We start from the raw sequence: 26185 nt of genomic DNA, 5'->3' as shown, positions 1-26185 counted from the left end.
CCCTGCCAGAGGTTCTAGGATTGTATAGTGTCCTTTGTGATTCAGTCTTCAGGAATGGTAGCCTTGATTCTAGTTGTGACCTAAATAGGCTGTGAGCTATGACAATTGTTTGTTAAAAATAAACAGTAACTAAGCCATATAACACATTATAATTGGACATTAGTACATCTTAGGTTTCAAGAAGACCCAGCAAACAAAGTGGTAAATAAGAATGTAATTATGTAGATGTTTATTCTGCCGTCAGTAACGTTAGTCTAAGCTGTTTATCAGTCAGAATGATCAATGACTTCATTGTTACATGATCAAATTCAAGTGACCGTGCACTGTGCTTGGACAAATAGGCAACATCCCTCCTCCTCTTAGGAGGTTCCTGCAATGAAAAATTCACAATATTTACAATTGGTACTCATTTGTCATCAGTGGATAAGACTTTGAGGACATCAGTTCCTTTGTAGTTCTGTTTGTTTATCTTACTACTTAGCTTTAATCTGTGGTCTTTTAGGTATACTAAAAACATTGTCTCTTCCTGACACAGCTGCGTGTTCGGAAGTTAATGCAATGTCACAGTATTCTTTGTTAAAGTACTGCCTCCCTCAAGCACCAGTTTTACTGTTCATGTATCCAAATCTCTTTGATACTTATTTGTGGCTCTTCAAATGTTATCTCTGGCACATACATTCTGGTTGGCAAGAATCGATCTGCATGTTTTCTCCATACTGTTTCAGCTGTACGGTATAGGGAACTGGTCCAGGTTCTGCTACAATGGTGTTATCCATTTGCCAGTCGTATAATTCTTTCCCACCACCTCCCCTCCTTTTGTGGAGTACATAGTATTTTGACTTGTTTTCTTGTTGGAAAGCCTGCTTGTGGTATTTCCTGTCTGATTTTTGTCACGAGTGGTTTCAACAGATTAAATGCCATATGCAACTGACACTTTACCACAAGCAATGCTGGAGGATTTGGAGTCATCGCGTAGATTGTGTTTTGGAATGCTAACGAAAATTGACTGTCTCTGAGAGTGATCTTTGTTCTCAGTTAATCTAAAGAAATTTTTAATGAGCAAACTTTTCTGACAATTTGTGGACAATTAAGGAGCTAATCTGATATATTGAATTCCATGCTGCTTTAGTCTGTATTGCTACCATTATCACTAGCAGGTTGTTCCACATAACCTAGTGAAGATCTCCCCTTTTCAATAGCTTTCTCTGAAGATTTTTTTTACAATGGCAAGTTGAGTGTTTAGTATGTTTTTCATGTTGTTTGACACATTCATTCTTTAGAAGGTCCAGTATGGTCATTACAGATTCCTCACTACAGTCTTTCTGACCATTCCCATGAATGTAGTGGCACTAATATAGTAGGTTGAAAACTCTTGCGGAAGGTGCAAATACTTGTGCTATCTCCATTTTGAATTTTGAACCTTGTGACCAAAAATAGTTTCTAGTTATCTCCTTCATTCTGACAAGATCACAGTGACCTTTGCATAGTTGATTTTAACACTAAGTTCCTTGTCCATGCTGGAATCAGACCCTCATTCCCCAAAGGAGCCACCCTGCGAGTATGGATAATTCTAGCTGCTTATTTGTTCTGAGGTTTGTTCCTGTGATCTTGTCATGAAATACTTATATCCATTCCTGATAGCAACAGTGCCCTTCCCTACAAATGGCTTACTGCTAGATAAAATACTTTTCTATATGAGGCCCAAATATTGTGGTGTGGTCTGTTATGGAACTTATTGGCCATTGATGGAATTATGATTTCCTAGAGTTTTTCTCCTTGTGTGTGGGTCATTTACACTGCTTTAATGATCTTGGTGCAAAAGCTATTGGTTTCTATTCACTAGTAGGTAACATGAAAACCAAATGGTAACAAATGGTGCAATAGAACTTTGGGTCAGAATGGGTCAGGACTTCTGACTTTTAGTGAACCTCTGTCTTGTACAAAGGTTCTTTCACAGTCGTCTTCTATTTTCAATTCTTAATTTGCCATAGTAAATTGTGCAACAGCTAAAGAAAGGTTGCAAGGTTTGGGATGAACCTACTGTAGTAATTGATCATAGTTTAAGTGATCAACATTTAGGTGTTGATGCCTCAGTTATGGCGTTTACTTTTGAAGGTGACTTGTATAGTCCCTTAGCATTGATGACATGATCTGATACTCTAATTTTTTTAAAAATCACATTTATCTTCTATCACTTTTAGACTGTAATCTTCAAGTCTCTGCAGAGTAAATTGAGATTTTTTTTGTTTTATCTCCATAACTGAAATATTATTTAACTTTGGATTCCTTCCAATCTAATTAAAATCTGATGCATGGCGTGCTGGCAATATGCTGGTACAGATGTGATACAAGCTGGGGTCTCTTAGATTTGAACAGTTCTTAATAGTCAGATATTTCTGATGCATGCTCTACATTCACCTAGAGATAGGCTTAACTAAGACTCGAAAAGCTGACCCCCAGCTAGTACATCAAACATGAAGTTGATTAAAGGCAAAGGACACTATTCAGCACACAATACCAGATTAATAGTGACCTTAAAATAACTGCTAGTTGAACTGATCCATCTTTCTTTTGCACTCGTGATATGTGGCTGAATGTTTCTCATCTGAGTTCAAGGAATTTGTCTCAACCGGTCTCTCTAACTTTGCCTCCATCTTTGGTCTGATTTCAACCATGTTCTTCCAATAATGCTGGAAAATGTCTTCTGGTAATGTGGAAAAGTCGAATCTTCAAGCTTGCCATGTAGCTGAATGTTCATGTTGTACCACACAAAGGCACTACTTCACCTGTGTATATTCTTAAGACAATCTCTAGGTTTGCAATGCAATCTGATTCAGCTGCTTCTGATACATTCTTTCAGGTATTAATGAAACTGCTGCTCCAGAATCCACCTCCATTTGTACTAGTTTCCATTCAGTAAAGGAGTGACCCATTATCAGTTGGTGTTGTCAGTATGCTTAATGACACATTCAATCCAGAGGAGCTAAGGCTTTCTCATTCTCTTTGTACCATGTGGATTTTCTTTCTTTCTAGTTTTGTTGAATGTGATTCCTGTTTCTTTCTCAAACATGTTCATTTTATTGTGCCTTTTATTGGCCACATTTTCTACATATGGCTTCTTTATTTCAGCAATCTGTTGCTGCTTGCCCTCTTGTTCCATTGTGTTGGTTCTCATCTCTCTGTCACCATTTTGTGAACTCTCATGCTCTTGCTTGGCTGTTGGACTCCGTTGGCTGATGGCTCCTTTTGAAGTTGCTATTTCTAGTGCTTGCTTTAAGTCTAGGTACCTTTTTGTTTATAATTGCTTCTGGATTGCTTCATACTTAAAACCACATGCCAGTCTGCCTCGAACTGCATCATTTAAGTTGCCTCCAAATTCGCAGGATTCCGCTAACTTCAAAATTGCTTCAAACTGGGAGATTCAGTAGCACGCAGGTTACGTTTGTGGAATCTGAACCTTTGAACAGTCACCAATGCTTTTGGTGAAAAACTGTTCTTTAGGATCCCTACCACTTTATAAGCTTTGTATTCTTGCTACACCAAACTCCTCAGGTGGTTAAATGTTCCCCTTCCCATAATGTTCAGGAATGCACAGTAACAATATCTGCTTCAATTTTGAAAATCTGAGTTAGTTTATTTGAAAGCACCAAATAAACCTGTTGGACTATAACCAAAAGAGAAAATGCTGGAAAATATCAGCAGGTCTGGCAGCATCTGTAAGGGAGAAAAGAGCTGACATTTAGAATCTAAATGTCTCTTTGGGGTTATAGTCCAACTGACTGGTGGACTATAACCTGGTGTGATTTTTAACTTTGTCCACCCCAGTCCAAACCAGCTTCTCCAAACCATGCTTCAATTTTGTTAGCTTGAACAAAACATTAGAATCTCCTAAGAAAGCTCCAACTGTTTGTCCCAAATTTCCTATTTGTTTTAAATGAGAAGTCCCTGAATAGCAAAGTGTACCATAAAATTTAGCACTATCTCACTGCTTCCTACTTAAAACAAGATATTCCAAGGCTGTCTGTTTTTGTCCAAGTCTACATCCTAGGTTAAGACACATCTTTCGATATGGGTACTCATTACTCAGTGATTCTTGAGGGTGGAGCACCTGGTGATGGTGTCTTTTGCTTTCCCTGTATTTTTTTAATCAAAGCATCTGAGGTTGGCAGCAAGGACCACATTTCCTTTTTTGTCAAATTGAGCCAGTCGATCTTGAAGTAGCTTTTATCCTTGACACCAGTTTTCTTTTATGTGCTAAGTTCCAAGAAATACCAGAAGGCTTAAGTGTTTCGTAGCAACTCTTTTGTTGAGTTGAGATGTTTACCCTACAGCAGCAAGGCTAAGTGAAGCTATTTTCTGCCCAGAATTATGCCACGTGCTCTGACTCTTAGTGACAATTGCCATATATCTTACTACACAACAAAACCCCTGTGACACAAATGAGAATCCTAATTCTTCTATGTAGTGGGGTTTTGATTGAGCCTTCCAAACTGTGGTGTCCTTATGCTTCCCAATGAGATGTCTGTGATCTACTTGTCATTCAGGTTGAAGTTTGACGAAGGAAAGCATTAGCTAATAATGCTATACTCGTGCTATTTCAACAATCTCAAGTGCCAAATTAAATGTAATCCAAGCAAATGCTACGTGTCTGTCCTGTGTTAAACCTTCTTTCACTCTATCCTTCTTGACCTCTATTGATTCCCTTTTCTCATGTAATTATGATATTTTCATCAATTTCTTCCAATCCTATATCCTCAAACTTCAGTTTCTCCAACACTGGTCTTGTGCATTTGGACACCCTTTCTTTTTATCCTTCCTTACAGGCAGTCTTTAGATTTCAGGAGTGTAGGAATGGAAGGAATATGTTTGAAGAGTACTCAGTTTTGTAACACAAAATGGTGGAGTCCAAAACTTTCAAGTTGTTTAAAAGATATTGAGTAAGTTGAAACAGTAGAATGGCACATCATGTGTGCCCCATAGCTTTATCTCCACAAGTTAACATTTTTAATATAACTTGTTTTTTTTTATCGCAGGGAAGGCTCCACCAAATCTTCCTCCAGGTGTGCCTCCTATTTTACACAATCAGTACATTGTTGGACCAGGGGGACTACTGCCTGCATATCCAGTAAGAATGAGTGCACTTGCTAGTTGAATGCAAATACTAAAGAACAATTGTTTTAAGATCAGGCAGTGCAATTGCTTTGACTATAAATGCACTTAGTATAGAAGTTTTATTTAAATTGCATTCTTTGAGATATTGATCTTTATTTCTCTTTCACACAACAGATCTATGGGTATGATGATCTTCAGGTACTTCAATCCAGGCTACCTCTGGTTAGTATATTATCTTTACAAACGGAAGTTTAATTAGTTTTGCTTTAGTTTGTCTTGTATTTTAGTTAGGACTGCAACATGTGTACTGTTGTGGTAGGTCTTGAATTTTGTAGCCTCACCATAGGATCTTTTTTAACACCGTCTGAGGTGCAAGACCTTGAAAGTAAGTTTTCTTTTTAAAATATTGATGTGAACAACGTTTTTTCTAAACACAACCAGTTCCAATCTTGTGAGCAAACAACCAAAATTATTATAGTTTCTGAAGTGTTGTGGATTTCTTGGACACCATCCACCAATGCTGCCAGGGCTACTGAATTTCTCCAGTACTTTAAGATTTCCAACATCTGCCGTATTTTGCTTTAATATTTTTGTGTGGAAGCTCAGTTTTTTTTAAATCCAGCAAAAACTGCTTGTTGTATTTGAGTTGGCATGTAATGAGTTAATCATCTTTAATTGAGATTTGAAATTCCAGTCTGACATCACTGTGGCCCCTCTTAGTTACAGTGAAAGATGTATTTGACTAAGATTGTTGAATTACTGTAATTGTGAATATACCAAGTACTCAGTCATGTTTGATTTTTGTTTTTGGAAGACTTGAACAGATTCTCACATTGTGTAATTATCCAACTGATCATTTCTGTTTTGGCATGGCATGTGATTGCGCTAGTATGGAAAACATGTAATACCCACTTATAATCACCCTTGAATGGCTTGCTTGGTAATTTCAGCAGACAATGTATCATCACATTTATCTGGTCTGGAGTCACATGTGGGGAAGGATCAGGTGAGGAATCCAAACTCCAGCATTAATCAACTGGCTGGGTTTTTATGACAGTTGCCACACTAGTTTTCAAATTCAGATTTTACCGATTGGTTCAAATCAAGCTGGTGAAATTTACAATGTCCTGAAAACATTAAGGGCCTCTAGATTACTAGTTATCACTATTACCGTGACCCTTTTTAAAGATACCTTGGATATAGTCTGGTTGAAGATTTGTAGCTCGGGTGTCCGTTGTTGATGTTCATGAAGCATCAAAGCAGCGCTTCACAGGAGGCTCCAATAGCACTGATGATGTTCCCTAGCCAGGGAACGAAACGTTTGCAGCAAAAACTTCCAGCTCGGCGAACAGAACCACAACATACCTTGGATACAGTAAATAGTTGAGACTGTTGAAATTTTATTTCTACTTGCAGTGAAAGGCTATATTAGCTGTTGAAGTTGTTTTGAAGAAGTGTGACTGTTTAAAAAGTTTCGTATTCCTTGTCTCTTCACTCTTCCCTTCTGATTCTCCTCTAATTACCTGGTTTTTACCCCTTCCCTTTGCCATTCTTCCAGGATTACTATGGAATGGCATTTCCTGCACCAGCTGCAGCACTTGCTGGCAGAGATGGAAGTCTTGCAAGCAACCCTTATTCAGGTGTGTATTTCCAGAGTTATGTGCATCTCATGCCAAGGCAGTTTTCTGTTGTTGAAATACATTTGGTGTATTAAGTTCCTTCCACAGATAGTCAACTTGTTTCTCCTCTGCAAAGGTTTAATCTTTTAAGGAAAAGTGCTGTGAATGATATCTCTAAATTTATTCTTATTTTTGATAATGCATCAAGCTGGTCATTGGGATGTCAGAATTTCTGCATTTAAGTTGTATGGAAGGATGACAGACTTTTTTTTAAATTATTGAGTAAGAAGTCACTTGTGGCAGAGCTGTATCAGTCCCCAGCAATAGACATGCGATAGTGGAGTGTAATGGAAGAAATGATTGGAGCTTGTTGAAAAGCATGGCAACAGTCATTGGAGGTTTTAATCTACTTAGTGACAGGGAAACGTCAAATGTTCAAAACTAGCTGACCTGTTCGTAAAGCATTCTCAGGACAATTTCTTAGCGTCACGTGCTCTGGAACCAGTAAAATGTAAAGCTTTTACATCTTTACTAGATGTATTGTACACAAGATGCTGCAAGACCTTGTTCCTTGGAGTATATATTTTCTAATTAATCTGTCCAAAGACTTTGCACAGGTGGGACTTGAACCCAGGTCTCCTGGACCAGTGCCACTGCACAATAAAAGCCCTGTTCCTCAATAGAGTCTGAGACCCAACCATCTTGAGCTGCTTTTTTGATGACCTTGCTCCTTCATAAAGTCAAAAGTGGGGATGTTTGATCGTACAGTATCATTTGCCACCCTCATACTGTGCAGCAGTGGTAGGTTCTTGGAGTCTTGTAGTTTAAATGTAAATACCAAAACTAATTAGCGAGTTTTAAAAAGATGTGTAGCTCATGTTGAGGGTCTGGATGTAGGTTTGCTCGCTGAGCTGGAAGGTTCATTTTCAGATGTTTCGTCACCATACTAGTTAACATCTTCAGTGAGCCCCCTTTATTTATATGTTTGAGTTTCCTTGGGTTAATATAATTTCCTGTTCTGATGTAATTTCCTATGGTGATGTCATTTCCTGTTCATTTTCCTCAGTGGTAAATGGGATCCAAGTCGATGTGTTTGGGAGTTTCAGTTGGAATGCCAAGCTTGGCGGAATTCTCGTGCATGTCTCAGTTTGGCTTGTCCTAGGATGGATGTGTTATCCTAGGTGAAGTGGTGTCCTACCTCATCTGTGTGCAAGGATATAGTGACAGTGGGTCATGTACTTTTTATGGCTAGTTGACGTTCGTGTATCCTGGTGGCTAGTTTTCAGCCTGTTTGTCTATTGTTGTGCTTGTTACAGGTTTTGCAAGGTAATTCGTAAATTACATTAGTTTTGCTTGTTGTCTGTATAGGGTCTTTCAAGTTCATTAGCTGCTTTTTTTAGTGTGGTGGTGGGTTTGTGGGCTACCATGGTGGTCTTTGTAGGGGAGAGTGGCTAGAGTTTCTGGATGCGTTTTGTCTGCTTGTTTAGGTTTGTTGCTGAGAAATCGGCAGACTGTGTTCATTGGGTGCCTGTTCATTCTGAATACACTGTATAGATGATTTTCCTCTGCTCTGCATAGTTCCTCTGTGCTGTAGTGTGTGGTGGCTCGTTGAAATGTTCTAATGCAGCTTTGTTCATGGATTATGGAATCATTGCTTCTGTAGTTCAGTATTTGGTCCGTATGTGTTGTTTTCCTGTCGACTCTGGTTTGAAGTATCCCATTAGCTGTTTACTGCGACATCATTGATGAATGGCAGTTTGATGTTTTCCTCTAGTGGATTTTATGCCAGCAAGGGTATTAATTATTCTTGTAGGTATACTTTCATTTGTTTCATTTAGTGATGACAAAGGTGTCATCCACGTAGTGGCTCCAAAGTTTGGGTTGGCTGATTGACAGAGCTGTTTGTTAGAGTCTCTGCATTACTGCCTCTGCTAAGAACCCTGATATCCGAGATTCAGTGGGTGTTCTGTTGGTTTTATTATTGAAGGTGAAGTGGGTGGTCAGGCATAGCTTCTTTAGTTTGATGATACTGTCCTTGTTGATAAAGTTGGCCTGAGAAAAGGAACAGGAAATGACACCACCGGAGGAAATGGCGTGAGCACAGGAAATGACATCACCAACACAAGGAAACCCAAGCATAAACAGAAAGCAGGCTACACCACCAGTGCTTCATCCAGAGGCTCACTGAAGATGTTACCTAGTATGGTGATAAAATGTCTGAAAATGAGCCTTCTAGTTCAGCGCACAAACCTACATCCAGAACCAATACCAATTTGTTAATGTGAGACTTAACTATTAAGGCAGCAACAGACAATCTAGCGCAGTAACTTAGGAAGCTTAAGTTATGAATATATTTATTAAAGCAGGGCAGTAGCTTTATGGGCTTACTGTGGCTCTTGGTTTCTGGTTCAGCTGGGGGCAAAAGTCAACATCAACTCTGCTCTCTTCAATGCTTTGGGCTTTCCATTTGGGATTGGAAGCAGGATAATTTCAAACCTCCTTGTGTGTGCATTAGTCAGTGAAAGATGTTGCCTAACTCTTTCCAAGCCACAGCATGATCAGGTGAAAGTGAAGACTACAGATGCTGGAGATCAGAGTCGAGTGTGTGGTGCTCGAAAAGTATAGCAGGTCAGGCAGCATCTGAGGAGCAGGAAAATTGACGTTTTGAGCAAAAGCCCTTCAGGAATGAGGCTGGGAGCCTTGTGGGTGGATAGAGAAATGGGAGGGGGCAGTGCGGCTGGAGTGAAGATATCTGAGAGTACAATAGGTGGAAGGCACTGGAGGAGGTAGCTCTGAGGGGAGGGTGGAGCGGATAGATGGGAAGGAAGCTGGACATGTAGGACAGGTCATGAGGGTGGTGCTGAGCTGGAAGGATGGAACTGGGATAAGGTGGGGGAAGGGGAAATGAGGAAACTGATTAAAATATTGTCGTGGGGTTGGAGGGTCCAGAGGCTGAAGATGAGGCGTTCTTCCTCCTAGTGTTGGGTGGTAGGGGAATGGCGATGGAGGCGGCCCAGGACCTGCATGTCCTTGGTGGAGTGGGAGGGGGTGTTTAAGTGTTCGGCCATGGGGCGGTGGGGTGGTTGGTATGGATGTCCTGGAGATATTCTCTGAAGCACTCTGCGAGTAGGTGTCCTGTCTCCCCGATTGTAGAGGAGAACGCATCTGGAGCAAAGGATATCATTAATGACGTGTTTAAGTGCAGGTGAAACTTCGATCGATGTGGAAGGCTCCTTTGGGGTGAGGGGGAAGGTATGGGTGCAGTTTTTGCAATTCCTGCAGTGGTGGGGAGATGCCAGGAGGGGAGGATGGATTGTTGTGTGGCATGGATCTGATGAGGTAGTCAGGTTGATCAACTTCAACGCATTCCACCCTGACCTTTACATTTACCTGGACCATCTCGGCTCCCTCTTTCCCCTCCCTGGACCTTTCCATTTCCATGAATGGTGACCGACTCAACACTAACATTTTCTACAAACTCACCAACTCCCACAGCTACCTGGATTACACCACCTCCCATCCTGTAAAAATTCTATCCCTTATTCCCAATTCCTCTGCCTCCGCTGCATGTGCTCCCAGCAGAACCAGTCCCACTGCAGGTCATACCAGATGGCCTCCTTCTTTAAAAACAATTTCCCCTCCCATGTGCTGGTTTCCCTCCAGCGAATTTCATCCACTTCCCCACCTCTGCCCTCGGACCCCACCCCTCCAACCACAACAAGGACAGAAACCCTCAGTCCTCACCTTCTACCCACCAACTTCCATATACATTGCATCATCCTCTGTCATTTCCATCACCTACAAACAGACCCCGCCACTAGAGATATATTTCCCTCTCCACCTTTATCCGCTTTCCTTTAAGACTGTCCCCTCTGCAACTACCTCGTCAAGTCCACCCCCTGTCGTACACCACCCTCCCCTGCCGGCACCTTCCCCTGTCACCACAGGAATTGCGAAACCAGCGTTCACACCTCCACCTTTACCTATGACCAAGGCCCCAAAGGAATCTTTCACATCAAAGTTTCACCTGCACTTCCATGCATGTCATTTACTATATCCATTGCTCCCGATGTGGTCGCCTCTACATTGGGGACATAGGATGCCTACTCAGTGCTTCAGAGAACATCTCCAGGACACCCGCACCAACCAACTCCACTGCCCCATAGCTGAACACTTCAACTCCCCCTCCTGCTCTGCTGAGGACATGCAGATCCTGGGCTGCCTCCATTGCCACTCCCTTACATGCCTGATGCCTGGAGGAAGAACACCACCTTATCTTCAACCTGGGGACCCTCCCAACCCCATGGCATTCATGTGAATTTCACCAGTTTCCTCACTCCTCCTCCACCCCCCCCCCCGCCAAGCCCTCACAAACCTTATCCCAGTTCCAGCCTTCCAGCTCAGCACTGGCCTCATGACCTGTCCTACCAATCTTCCTTCCCACCTATCCACTCCATCCTCCCCTCTGACCTATCACCACCTCCATCTACTTATTGCTCACTACCTTTTCCCTCAGCTCCACCTTCCTCCCAGTTATCTCCCCAGCCTCACTCTTGATGAAGGCTTTTGCCTGAAACGTCGGGTTTTTTCCTGCTCCCCAGATATTGCCTGACCTGTGCTTTTCCAGCACCACATTTTCACCCACAACATGGTCAGTTATATCATGCATTCTTAATTGGTATAGGCTAAGCAGACCTTATTGCTATTTGGTTTAAGGGGTGCATGATCAGTCTGCAATTGACTGTCACCTTTCATTATCACCTGACTGGCAATTTAAGATCCAATCATTCGTGGGTCAGTCCTGAGAAGTTTGTTGTCACTTTAGACTTTTAACTAAGACCTAGATATTGTAAGTGTTTTTTTGCTGCCTTTGTTAAAAGAAAAACTGAGGCATTTGCAGTCAGGACCCAATAATTCATATCCTTATGCTGATGTCTCAATCCTCTTTTTTTTTAAATTTGAATTTCTCATTAAATCAGACACCTGCTTATAACTAATCATTTGCTTTTCCCTTAGTCATGAGCTATCTGAATTATTTTGTTTCTGCTGTTTGAACACTTCGAAGCAGTTTGTACAGCACTTAATACTTCAGAGGCAAAAGAATGAAATAGTGAAATATTCCTCAGTATTTAGTCTTGAGTGAAAATGTAAAAGATTATACAATTGCAGACTTTAGAATATTACATTCAGTTAAAAGCTAAATTTCTAAGATTAATTGAGACATACCAGTACATTGGCACAGCTCTGGTTATGATTTCTTGATAAAGGCTTTACCTGCCTTAATCAACCTTGGAAATCTGGATGTAAGCTGTAAGCTAAACAGAACCCCCTCATTCTTGCAACTGTTACTCAAAAAACACGTTAGGTTATTGCCTTCACTTAGTTTGCAGTCCAGTAGTGTATTTCATTGACAAATGAAGCTGAGCAATCACATGATTGTGTCAAAATCTGCATTGGTTCAAGTAAGCCAAATAAGAGATTTATCAATGAATATACTTTAATTATGTAATCTAAGTCAATCATGAGATTTTAGTTTCTGTACTAATCTTAGACTATGTCCAAATGTAACAAGACCTGGATAGTAGTCAGGGTTTGTCCTGACTAGCGGCAAGTAACATACACATACAGGTGCCAGGCAATGACCATTTCTAATGAGAATCAAACCATTACCCCATGATATCCAACAATATTGCCATGACTCAATTTGCTGGGGATTAGCATTGACTAGGAACTGAACTGGACTAGCCATAGTGTGGCTACAATAGCATGTTCAAGACTAGGAATGCTGAAGTGAGTAACTCAGCACCTGACTCTCTCTGTCTGTGAAGAGACAGTGAAGTCTGCAGATGCTGGAGATCAGTTGTGCTGCTGGAAAAGCACAGCACATCAGGCAGCATCCGAGGAGCAGGAAAATCAGCATTTCAGGCAGGAGCTCTTCATCAGGAATGACTCTCACTACAAAACAAGTGACAACTGTGATAGACTACCACCTGCTTACCTGGAGGAGTGCAGTTCCAACAGCACAACACCACCATCCAGAACAACGGAACCTACTTGCATGGTACCACGTTCCCAAACATGCATTGCCTTCACTGCTCAGTAGCAGCAGTGCGTATCATCTCCAAGATGCGCTGCAGAAAATGACCTACAGCATCTTCAACAGCATCTTTCAAAACCCTGCCCACTGCCATGGAGAAAGACGAGGAGAATAGGTACATGGGAACACCAACTCCTGTAAGTTTCCCTCCATACCACTCACCAACCTATTTTGGAAATATACTGCCATTATTTTGCTGGTTTTATATCATGGATTGCCACCACCACCACCACCACCACCAGTGCATGAATGCACCAAGGATGGGTAACAAACATTAGCCACCCAGCAAATCCAGCATCTCCTAAATGAATAATCAGAAACTTGCGTTGAATAATTTTTCTCTTAAAAACCTAGTAAATGTAGGTGTTGTGAATTCTTCGCACATTTTGTCATCTGCACGTTTAGCCATTATGCCTTTTCTCCTATCTTCTTGGTCATAGATGTACATTGTAATAAATTGGGAACTCAGCACAGTACCTTACAAGTCTCCATTTGTCACATCTTGCCAGTCATCTGTCAATGCTATTATTTAATTCTCTTGCTTCAAGCAGTTTTATTTTCCGTCAGAACTTTTGTGGCACCTTGGCGTCATTGACTTGGCCAGTATTTATACCTCATCACTTTTTGTTCTTAAGTGGTGCTGACCTGCATTGAATTGCTGAACAAATTTTTTGAAATGCTGTGAAGCAATGGAATCGTTTGTTGATAGAGCTGTTGTTACAACTAATGGCCATCTAAAAATGCAATGTTTTTTGAACCATTTTAAAGAGTAAAAATACTCATCTTACAGGCGATCTAGCAAAGTTTGGCAGGGGTGACTCAGCTTCACCTGCACCAGCAACCACTCTTTCCCAACCTCAGCAAAATCAGGCTCATCACACCACTCAGCAAGCCTTCTTAAATCCAGCTTTGCCACCAGGATACAGTTACACAGGATTGCCGTATTATGCTGGTATGCCTGGTGTTCCAAATACATTCCAGTATGGGCCTGCCATGTTTGTAAGTAATTTGTACTGCTATTCCTCTACTGTAATTTGTGGTGATGGTTATAGAGCTTGTTTAATGGAAATTATGAAGTGCTTTGCAGCTGATTTTGTTTGAAAAGGATTGCATTCCTATTATCACTAAATCCTTTTTTAATTCGTGAATTAATTGTTACTCTTGTTTTCCGAAAACATAGTCAACGTATCAGGAGAACTTTCTGCTCTTTACATAATTCCGTGGCATCTTTAAGGTTTAATTGTAAAAGTCAGTTTCACTTTTTTCACCTGAATATAATTATCACTGAAATAAATTGAAGTGTCATGTTGCTTTTTAAATTAGCCAGAATTGACAGACTTTTTGCCCAATTCAATTAAAGCTAAAAGGAACACATCTCCGAAAACTTGTTTATGAACAGAATAAAATAGAAAATACAGAGGAAAACCATATTTTGGTGATTACATTTGCCTTCGTTAAGATGTGTATGATAAATACAAGAAATATTTGACCGAGCAGAGGAAACTGGAGTTGGTTGTGAAATGCATTTATGCAGTTAGAAATTGAAGCATAGATTTATCAGATTATTTCAAGTGACTAATCTGTTCCTGTAAGGAATATGGGAATAAAGTATGGAATGTTAAAATTTGAGCAATAAATATCAACAGATTAGTTCATAAATTCATAGAATAATTAAAAGTGCATTTGGTCTGTTTCTGTGCTGGCTTTCTGCAAACACAACTCATTTAATTTCATTGCCTGCATTTTCCTTGTGGTCCTGTAAATTTTTTTTTTGAGCCAGTTTTTTTCTTCTGAAAGCAATGATAGATTTGCCCTTGCAACATTCTCTGTAAATTCCAGACCCCAACCACTGTGTGGTTTTCCCCTCATTGCACTTGCTTGTCACTTTAAGTTGGTATCCTTTTGTTTCTAAATTCTGCCATGAGTGCTGTCTGATCTTGATAACCTAATCTATGTAGATCATGATTTTGAATGCCTCAATTTAATTTCCTCTAACCTTCAAGAAGAACAGATTCCAAATCTCCCAACCTTTGTTACAGAAGTTTGTCACCCTGAACCATTCTTATTAATAGGTACTCGCTGAAATGCCTTCATATTCTTCCTGAATTACCCATCTCCAGAGCTAGATTGAATACTCAGTTGGGACTGAATCAGTTTTATACAGGAAAATCTACTTGCTTTTGTAACACTTGGCACTTATGTATAAAGGCTAGGTCCTTTATTAGCCACTATTTCAATTCTCTATCCAATCAATGATTTGTACATCCTCAGGAACTTTTGCATATATGTTCAGATACTGCATTCCTTTTTACCATTTTTTTCTATATTATTATTTTTGCCATCGAAATGGATTACTCACACTTATCCACCTTAAATTTAATCTGCTACTTATTCATCCATCTCATCTATCTGTCTTAGTGAGTTTTAAGAAGATTTGTAGCTTGGGTTGAGGTTCTGGCTGTAAGTTTGCTTGCTGAGCTGGAAGGTTCATTTTCAGGCGTTTTGTCACCACACTGGGTAACATAGTGAGCCTCCGATGAAGCACTGGTCATAGTCTGGTCTTAGTGACTCGCTTTCTTTTTGTGTTTAGGTTTCCTTGGGGATGGTGATGTCATTTCCTGTTGTGACATCATTTTGTTCTTCTTCTCAGAGGGTGGTATATGGGGCCCAAGACAATGCACTTGTTGATAGTTAAAAATCACACAACACCAGGTTATAGTCCAACAGGTTTAATTGGGAGCATACTAGCTTTCAGAGTGACGCTCCTTCATCAGGTGATTGTGGAGGGCTTGATCGTAACACCGAATTTATAGCAAAAATTTGCAGTGTGATGAAACTGAAATTATACATTGAAAAATTGATTGTCTGTTAAGCCTTTCATCTGTTAGAATACAGTGATAGTTTAACTTTCATGTGTAAATCACAAAACCCTTTTTTTTAAAAGTTGCATTCTCGGTTTAGCTGTTAACAATGGCGATAGCTAGACAATATGTTGAAGGTGTTAGCCCCCTGTGTTCTCTATCTATGACCTGATGTTTAGATTGATTCTAATCTAAAAAGTGAGATAAGTGTTTTACATAAATTTATGCAGTTTTTGAGCAAAGTGCAATGTAACTCTGCAAGTACAAATTCACCACACAAAATATATGTATGCATGTGGGTCTTTGTCTTTGTCTGTGTGTGTGTGTGTGTGTGTGTGTGTGTGTCTCTGTCTGTCTCTGTCTATCTGGGGTGGGGGTTGAGAGTGTCAGAAAGTGTGTGTGTTTGTGTGTAGTGAGTGCAGAGTGTCTTAAGTCTGTGAGGGGGTGCATGTGACTGGGAGTGTGTGTCTATAAGGGTCTCTGTGCGTGTGTGTGTAGTGCAATGGTGATCACCTGTAATGTGACATGAACACAAGGTCCCCGTTGAGGCCCTCCCTATGGGTACCGAACTTAGCTATCAGCCTCTGCTCGGCCACTTTCCTCTGCTGCCTGTCCCGAAGTCCACCTTGGAGGATGGTCCCCCGAAGGTCCGAGGCTGAATATGTTGGACCACTGAAGTGTTCCCCAACTGGGAGGGAACCCTCATGTCTGTTGATTGTTGTGCGATGCCCATTCATCCATTGTCGCAAAGGCTACGACAATGGATGAATGGGCACCGCACAACAATCAACAAACAGGAGGGTTCCCTCCCATTTGGGGAACACTTCAGTGGTCCAGGACCTTCGGGTGACCATGGTGGACTTCAAGGCTGATAGCTAAGGTTGGTACCCATAGGGAGGACCTCAACCGGGACCTTGGGTTTATTTCATATTCCCACGGACACGCACAGATATTCTCACGGACACGCACGCGCTCTCGTGCGCTCGCACTCGCTTTCTCACACTCACAACCACCACCCCAGACAGACAAAGACCCACATGCACACATATATTTTGTGTGGTGAATTTGTACTTGCAGAGTTACATTGCATTTTGCTTAAAAACTGCATACATTCATGTAGAACTCTGAGCTCAAAAACTGCATGAATTTACGTAAAACTCTGATTCTAACTAAAAAGTGAGATAACAATCTAAACATCAGGTCATAGACAGAGAACACAGGGGGCTAATATCTTCAACATATTGTCTAGCTATCACGATTGTTAACAGCTAATCCGACAATGCAACTGCAAAAAGAAGGGTTTTGTGATTTACACATGAAAGAAGTGAAACTATCACTGTATTCTAACAGATGAAAGGCTTAACAGACAATCAATTTTTCAATGTATAATTTTTAACTTTGTACACCCCAGTCCAACACTGGCATCTCCAAATCATCACTTGTTGATAGAGTTCCATGCTTCTAGGAATTCTCGTGTGTCTCTGTTTGGCTTGTCCTAGGATGGATGTGCTGTGAAGTATCCTTACAGCTGAGGAAGGATACCACTTCGACTGGGACGGCGCATCCATCCTAGAACAAGCCAAACAGACACATGAGAATTTCTTGCAGTATGGCATTGCAACCGGAATTCTATCAACATGCACATTGTCTTGGGCCCCATGTACCACCCTCGGAGAAAAAGAATATAAAATTAGAACAGGAAATGACATCACCACCCTTCAAGGAAACCTAAACACCCAAAGAAAGCGAGTCACTCAGACCAGACTCTGACCAGTGCTTCATTGGAGGCTCACTGTTACCTAGTGTGGTGATGAAACGTCTGAAAATGAACCTTCCAACTCAGATTCTGGCTATAAATTTGCTCGCTATCTGTCTGTCATTTGAAAGTTGCTACCATAAAACATGAGAAGTAGGAGCAGTAATAGGCTATTAGATCCCTTGTGCGGCTCCACCATTCATCAAGATCGTGGCTGAGCAGATAATAGTTTTCTCTCTTTCTTTATAACCTTTAACACTTTTCAATGAAAAATCTGTCTAACTCCACTTTGAATATGTTCAATGACCAAGCTCACTGGAAAGTAAAAATCGCAAGACTAGCAACCCTCTGGAAATACTTTCCCAATTCTATTTTAAATCAGAGTGCACTTTAGTTTGGAATTGCCACTGGGTTCAGAACCCCACCCCACCCCACCCCATGGGAGTAATCATCGTCTAACATCTACCCTTCAAAGCCTTTTAAATAATCCTCTCAATGAGATCACCTCTTACTTTATTTATTTAGGCAATTTGGGTTAAGCTGGCCAAGTCAATGTTTATTACCCATCACAAATTGCCTTTGGCAGAATGATGGTGAGCTGCCTTCATGAACTTCTCTAATCCATTTGTTGTTAGTACCCCCTGGATTTTGACCTAGCAATAGTGAAAGAACTGAGATGTTTTGAAGTCAGGATGGAGAGAGGCTTCAAGAGGAACTTGCAGGTAGTGGTGTTCCCATGTATCTGATACCCTTCCTTCTAAATAGAAGTGGTTCGAGGTTTTTAAGGTGCTAAGGAACCTTGGTGAGTTTTACAGTGCATCTTGTAGTTGATGCACACTGCTTCAACTGTGTCAATAGTGAACGGAGTGTGTTTGACAATGTGGTGCCCAAAAGCTAACTGCCAGTGTATCAGCCCAATTTGATCAATTTTTCTTCATTCGAGAAGTCCCTCATCCTAAGAATCAACCTCGTGATCCAAGTGTGAACTGCTTCCAGTGTAGGTATGTCCATCCTTGCGGTGGCCATAGACTCGACTGTACATTGTAGTCAGACATCACTACTTTATACTCCAACCTCCTTGCTTTAAAGACGCAAACACTTTTTGTTTCCATGATTACTTATTAATATTTTATGATACATGTGTAAGGTCATAGTAATTGTTCTATACTTGTCGTTTTTCCACTTTTTACTCCGTTGGCCAGTTTTAATTTTCACACGCTTAACCTATGTATATCCTTTTGCAGATTTTGTATTGTCAAACTTGCTATCTTACCTAATCTGGGATAGTGAACTCTTCACAAATTCACCCTGTCTAACTTAATAGTTTATTCAGGTGTTCAGTCCCATTATCTCTTTAATAAAGGATTGTAGTATTTCCCAAAAGACATGAGACAAAAGTTCATAATTTGTTGATCATCTTTCCCATTTCTTGGCTAACAAAGTAATACTGGTAATTTTCTATTTTAGTGGTGGCATCTTCTCAATCCAGACTTCTGAAACAATATCAGTAAAGCATTTGCAATTGCTTTACCACCACTGGTACCCTGAGTTGAACACAAGGCCCTTGGCATTAGTTAGCCTTCAGTGATTTGCCACCAATTGTTTTTTCCCACAAGTGTGCAAATTTCTGGCAAGACTTTATTATTTTGGATCATTCACTGAGGGAACCAGCAAAAGTGGCTTTGGGTTTGAAATGTTTAGCTATCCAGAAAATTCATTAAGTTTGTTTCTTTTGGAAGAGTGGAAACTTTTGTGGTGACATCATTGAAATCCTCAAGGTTGAGGGCATTGACGGTTGACTCTCAAACCATTCGTTATGCTATTCAGATAACTAGTGATGCATCTTTTGAAAAGGTTCAGCCTATTTTCCTTACTCGTGGCTTGTAAAGAGTAAAATCGCTGTGAAGTAAAGTACATGGAAAGGAGATGAGTGCTTAGGTACAATGTATAGTTTTAGAAGTAATATTCCTGGAGAGGGGATTGAGGAATATGGTATTGGATATTCAGAGGGAAAAATTTCAAAAGGTTGCTGAATAACTTTTCAATACAGTGCTAAGAATTTCAAGCTATCGTTAGTGCTTGCAGCATTGGTGAGCTCTTCATTCTTTCTTTTCTTACTTTAAATGCTCTTATAGTTACCTCCAGCAGCTGCAAAGCATGGAGTGAATATGAATACCGCTTCAGCTTTTCAACAGGCAGGTGGCTATGGACAGCATGGATATGGGACCGGTATGTACTCCATATTATCATACGTTCATGTAACATTTTGAATTAATCTTGTATGGAACACTGGCTGATTCTTTGACAAGGATGATTGTACAAGATAGAAAGATGATAATGGACAGAAACCTATTTTCTCGGGAAATATAAGCAGGAACTCCTATCAATATCAGATGATGTGTTGGTTAATTAAATAGTTTATCAAATGTAACTCTATTCCCCTCTAAGTTACGAAAAATCGTTGTTTGCCTGAGAAAGCTGTCAGCTGCTTCAGTTTAATATTTTGTACAATACTTGTGTATTGAAGTGCCCTTCTACATTGGGGTTTGAATTTATAACCTTCAGTTCCAAAGGTGTGGACATCCCGTGCTTCCAAAGATTCTTTCTTATTAAATTATGGGAGGGTTCAGTCATCAAAAATCTACTGTAGGTGGCTTTGTAAACATGTCCTAACAAATGCAAGTGTCTACAGGAGGAGAAATTGCTGGAAGGAACAATTTGGTGATATAGCATCTTTAACATAGAGGGCAAGGTGCTTCACAAAACATTATCAAACAAATTTAGACATCTGACTGCATAAGCTTATATGAAGGTTGGTGACCAACAGCTTCAGATTTAAGGAGCATCTTCAAGAAATAGAGAGGGTGTGTCTTGGAGACTATGAAAAGGAACTACAGAGCTTGGAGCCCAGGCTGTTGCTGAATACACAGCCACCAAAATCTTCAAATTAGGGATGCTTAATAGGCTAAAATTAGATTGCTTGTAGCAAAGGTGTTTGAATGCAATGAAAAGCAATTCCTGATGAATAGTATTTAGTATGGCATCAGATGCAAGATGAGATGTAAATTTACATTAATTTGACTTCTGTAATTTTGTTTTACTTAAACTTTGCTATTGAGTAGATATTAATGGTTGGTAATTCACTCTTGATCACTTTTGAAGCATGAGCCAACAAGTTGTATCCTGATTATTTTAATTTGACTTCATTCTAACGAAGTAGATAAGTCTGGGATAATATGCAAGAGATCTGAATAGATTCGGGCGGCACGGTGGCACAGTGGTTAGCACTGCTGCCTCACTGCGCCAGGGACCTGGGTTCAATTCCTGCCTCAGGCGGCTGACTGTGTGGAGTTTGCAAGTTCTCCCCGTGTCTGCGTGGGTTTCCTCCGGGTGCTCCGGTTTCCTCCCACAGTCCAAAGATGTGCGGGTCAGGTGAATTGGCCATGCTAAATTGCCCGTAGTGTTAGGTAAATGTAGGGATATGGGTGGGTTGCGCTTCGGCGGGTCGGTGTGGACTTGTTGGGCCGAAGGGCCTGTTTCCACACTGTAAGTAATCTAATAATTGAGACTTTTTTTGGTACAAGATAAACACTGCGTAATATTGTTTTGGTCCACTACTTTTTGATGCAATGTAGTAAATACTTCAATGAAAGTGTGTGGAATATAGTCATTTTTTGGAACTTGCTTTTTAAAATATATGTGGATACGGGCAATTGCAGAGGATTTTGTGGGAGGAGAAAAAGTTGATTCTGAAACAGTGATCCAAATGTCTCACTTCCTATAATACTTGTAACTGCAAACAAGGTCTTGAGATAACCCATGGAGTGATAATATCTGTGTTTATACTTTTTTTGGGGTTTATAACTGGAATCTCAAATACATTAATCCATTAGTTTCCTCAGGCTCTTGCACACAGAGCAATCTTGTACTTGAATGGAGACTTTCTCCATGACCATCTTTTAATTTTAAGTTTACAGAAACTGAGTTCTGTTAGCTTCGTCCATTTGGCCTTGCTTTCACATACTTCAGCTGTCATAACGTAGCAACAACAGTTGGGCTAGAAAGAAACTGACTTGAACTTTTACTGGTTCTAATGTCAGAATTATGACATTGTCATGACCGTTCAAGAAAGAAACTGGAAGGAAGCAGCTAAATACTATCTTAGAATTGAAGCAGGAATATAATTTCTCTAAGCTGGAGACTCTGTAGTGGATAACATTGGGTAATTGGTTCAAGTTTTGTTTTAATGTTAGTTGGGATCTATGTAAATATAGCTTGGCTTTTTTTTTGTTACAACATTGTTTTGTTGTTAAACCTCTGAAGTCTCGTGAATATATCATCAAATTTTTAAAACTATCAAGGTAGGTTTTATTCTGGAATCTGACTTGTCTATCAACTGGAATTGTAACTCATATTCCCAAATTTTAGTGTATCTGCTGGAGGTTTAATTTTTGTTATTAACATCTAACATGAAATAGACAATAATAGATTTTAAAGGGTTTTTGAATAAATGCTTGAAAAATATGCAAGGCTACAGGGAGTGGCAATTGGTAGGTCTTTTAAGGAGTTATTACATTTGCTGATGGTTGATTTAATTTTATTCTCTAACAGCGTTCATGATAATTTAATCTCATCTCCCAGTGAAGAATTTGAGTCACCACCAAAATGTAGTCTGTGCCCAGTTGAATTTGAAATGTTATTGTTAGCTGATGAGTTGATTACTGGCTAGGAGACTAGATTCTGGACATTGTTTTAAATGTCTCATTGGTTCATGTAGCAGGTAGATGTTTCTCTGAAATTTTGAAAGTTGAAACTTTGAGTAGGAAGATGTTTGATTCCTTAGTCTCTTTTGATAACCATGGCAATTTGTGAGCTGTTAGTTGCACAAGCTAGAATTGCAAATCTGACTTAATTTTAGAAATTTTTAGATTTTCAAAAGTTTTCAATTTACAACCATCCATTTTCAAAATACTTCAAATTTGTTTTATTTTTTTTTAAACTATCTTAGTCTGATTGTTCAGAGTTTCTCTGGATGTTCTGTGGTACTAAACCTAATATATGGAGATAGACATTTTGTTTCTTGACCATTGCTGCTCACGTGCCTGACATGACACAGCCTCAACAGGCTGGCACGAGAGATGCTGTTGTGGTACTTAAGAGAACAGCTGGTGTTTGTAGACTTGAAGCTACAGTGCACCTTTTTATATTGAGGATAGAATAATTTGCAGAAAGGCATAGTGAAAGCAAGGTTGTGCAATAGAAATTCTATAGTCTAACTTTGTTCTTGATTGACAGGTTATGAGGATTTAAACCAAGGGGGTGGAGCTGGAGATTACAGCAAAGGTGCCTATAGTGGGTCTACTCAAGCACAAACCAAATCAGCTGCAGCTGGACCAGGGAAAGGTAAGGCTTATGGGTTAGTGCCGTTTAGTATAGTGAGTCTATACACTTGCCATGTAATCTGGCATGCTCTGTCTATGGGGATGGTTATCATTTGTTAATTGGAGAAATGTGTAACAGATATGAATTGCACTCCTAACCAGAACTAATGACAAGTTTGTTGGAAAATTGACACTCTGCAATGTGAGCAGATGATATGTTATGGTGGTTAACTTGCATCATGCTAGGTTATTAATCTAGGTTATGCTAGATTGTTGGACCCCAGTGCTTAGTGTGCAGCGATTATGGGGCAGGAGATCAAAACAATGTTGTTATCTTTGTTTATCTCTGCTGTTAGCCAAACTTTGATGGAAGGAAGGAGGTAGTATTACTGAACTGTCGAGAGTTGGAGATAATGAAATTGTTTGAGAATGAATTGAAGTGGACTTGGACAGTGTGGGACCTCCAATTTTTAATGCAGGTATAGATGGTTATTGGATATGCCAGGAAAGACTGATTTGCCCTGGTAATCTCTTACAATGCATGTAGGTCATAGTGCCTTTTATTAGGGGCCCAGTGGCAGTTAACTAAGTTCTCTATGTAAAGGAACTCTATTTGCCTAAGGAGTATATGTAGGGGTGTATTATACATCTTTATAACAAAATGGCCCAATGTCTGCGCACTCAATGGGTGCCAAACAAAGAGGCTGCCTGCCTTGGAATTAAAACAAAGGATGGCTGACAGGAGATAAATAAGGAGCAGTAAAATCAGCGTTTCGGGCAAAAGCATTAAGCTTTTGTCCAAAATGTCAATTTTTTCCTGCTCCTCGGATGCTGCCTGACCTGCTGTGCTTTTCTAGCACCACTCTAATCTAGACTGATTTCCAGCATCTGCAGTCCTCACTTTTGCCTACGTAAGGCTAACAGTCTGTTCCCCATTCCAGACAAAACTGATCAGGGTGTGTCTCTAAAGTAGACCAGTAACTAATCCTAGTCCTCATTATTGGAAAAGTAATTGACCAGTGAATGAATAAACACCAAGCACAGGATAAGTCCAGTCACCACCTTATGTCATTACCAGGACAATAGTTATTTTGTAGTTGTTTCTCTGAAAGAATTACTCTGCAATTGGTCCTAATTAGAATTTCCCTTGGAAATCATAAGGATAGTTTTAGCATTAAAAAAATACATAGAATGAATGCTTAATAAGTATTAAAGAAAAAGCATTTAGAGCTAGATGTGAAAGTTAATTAACTTCAAGAAATGCTATCCTGCACCCTGAACAAAATAGATTGCTTACAGCCCAAAGTACTGAGTAGGAAAAGCTGTATTTAACCTTACACTTTATAACCAGCTTCCTAACAAAAACCCACATTACAAATCTTACAGAAGCTAGTTGAAACTGATGGTTTGTATTTTTGCATGCATCATTAAAGACAGTGGGCAACATAAGAGTAATGATTGAATTTAATAAAGTCAGCACGTGAGATTAAATCAAATTCAAACTGTCTCTACAGATAAAACTAGCCTGAGAGTATAGCAACAAACCTTGGAATGCGAATGAACAGAATACATAGAATAATCCCAAGGCCTAGAGATTTATAGTGTTTGTTTAAAGACCATGAGATCATAGGAAGCTGAGTCTGGTCAAATGGGTGTCTGTCACTAATTAGATCTATGGACTAGAAGGGAATGACTGTAGTTACATTATATATAATCATTGTAAGCTGAAAATGTGTTGCTGGTTAAAGCACAGCAGGTCAGGCAGCATCCAGGAACAGGAAATTCGACGTTTCGGGCAAAAGCCCTTCATCAGGAATCAGGATTCCTGATGAAGGGCTTTTGCCTGAAACGTCAAATTTCCTGTTCCTTGGATGCTGCCTGACCTGCTACGCTTTAACCAGCAACACATTCTCAGCTCTGATCTCCAGCATCTGCAGACCTCAGTTTTTACTATAATCATTGTAATACAGAAATGCGTAAAATACTACTTACTAATACTATATGTTGGTGTGTCATTAATCTATCTTCTGATCTGAGTCAAAGATTAAGCGAATAATTGAGTTTGTATGTTGAGGCTGGACTCAGAAGATCCTTTGACCCTCTCCTTGTTTTAACTGGTTTCTGCATGAATAAACTTCCATTTTCATGAGGTCTGCCTGCCTCCAGAGTTTTCATTCCCTATCAAGGATAAAAGCTTCTGCACTGACCATTTGACAAAAACTGTGTAGAGCAGTATTCTTTTTAGACTGTTTAACTTAGTCCTAACTCCTTAGAGAAAAGGACCTTAACTGAAATACTACGAATTGCAACGGATTATTTATCCACATTGTCTCCAATATCACCTACCTGTACTTATGCACTTGTGCTGAGAGCTTATGTTTAATGTTAAAATTTGGAGTATCTTTCGAATGGCTTCATCTACAGGCTAGTGAGAAAAGTATCTTTTTAAAGTGAAAATATTTTCTGTAATTGACTTGACTATTGATTATCACAGAGAATTAATTATTATGTTACAGGTATTTCAGTGAACTCTTCTAATATTGTTCCTGATATGAGTGGCTCAGTATACAAGACTCAGGTGAATGTTTGTTTATTTTTGCTTATGCTAGGCATTCAGAGGATTGCCAACATTTATATTTGCTGAGTTCTCCATTGAGATTTGTAGCTCTTTCGAAAACGAATGGGAGTGAAATTAGTCCTTGGCAACAAAATGAACATTAAAACAATTGGCATATAATTTATGTTCTGTCTGATTTTTTATTTGTTCCTCACTTATGTCAGTTGTCCATTCTGTAAAATGGACTGTCATTCACACTCAAAACATTTCAGTCTGCCAACTAAGTCTGTTTGCATGATTTTGCTGGCTAACTTAAAACAAGAAGCAACACATGGTTGTACAGCACCCGGATTATGCTTAACTACAGATTATAACATGAACTGAGGAGGAAGTTTAGAATTTGGTAAGAATGGGAAGTATAGAGATGAAGAATGTTTTTTAGTCTTAACACTTTTTTTCTGGGTTGTGTAAGCTTGAGACAATGTCATTTTAAAATGCATCGTATAAATTGGGTTGTATACTTACAAAATCCAACATAAAAATCATTATAAATAAAGCTTGAGAAGGTAAAGATAACATAACCAGTTAAGGTAAATTTCATTTCAAGTAGCATGATCTAAGGGTGATCATTTTGGCTGAAGTGGACGGCTGTCAGAACTCATACTCCACCAGGAGGGATAAGTTTCCCTCCCCACCCCTATCAGCATTCCAGAGGCACCCTTGTCATTCTCACACTCTTTTTCTCTCTTTCACTCATTCTCTCTCTCTCACTCCTCTCTCTCTCTCTCTCTCTCTCTCTCGG

General features: G+C 39.8%; 1 protein-coding gene across 8 annotated transcripts in view; it reads left to right on the top strand.

The window, feature by feature from the left end:
- Positions 1-26185, top strand: part of ubap2a (ubiquitin associated protein 2a) — a 122274-nt gene that overhangs the window by 88872 nt on the left and 7217 nt on the right. For 7 of the 8 annotated variants that reach the window (XM_060855828.1, XM_060855501.1, XM_060855884.1 and 4 more), the window contains 7 exons: positions 5034-5125; positions 5287-5334; positions 6671-6752; positions 13619-13827; positions 19581-19674; positions 22741-22848; positions 25343-25404. In XM_060855828.1, the coding sequence (XP_060711811.1) occupies positions 5034-5125; positions 5287-5334; positions 6671-6752; positions 13619-13827; positions 19581-19674; positions 22741-22848; positions 25343-25404 (695 nt within the window). The remainder of the gene's footprint in view (positions 1-5033; positions 5126-5286; positions 5335-6670; positions 6753-13618; positions 13828-19580; positions 19675-22740; positions 22849-25342; positions 25405-26185) is intronic. The other variant, XM_060855875.1, reaches the window with a different exon arrangement.

Source organism: Hemiscyllium ocellatum, chromosome 1 (genome assembly GCF_020745735.1).
Source record: "Hemiscyllium ocellatum isolate sHemOce1 chromosome 1, sHemOce1.pat.X.cur, whole genome shotgun sequence".
Taxonomy (NCBI): domain Eukaryota; kingdom Metazoa; phylum Chordata; class Chondrichthyes; order Orectolobiformes; family Hemiscylliidae; genus Hemiscyllium; species Hemiscyllium ocellatum.
The sequence above is the reverse complement of the archived record's forward strand: the minus strand, read 5'-3'. Positions and strand labels throughout refer to the sequence as shown.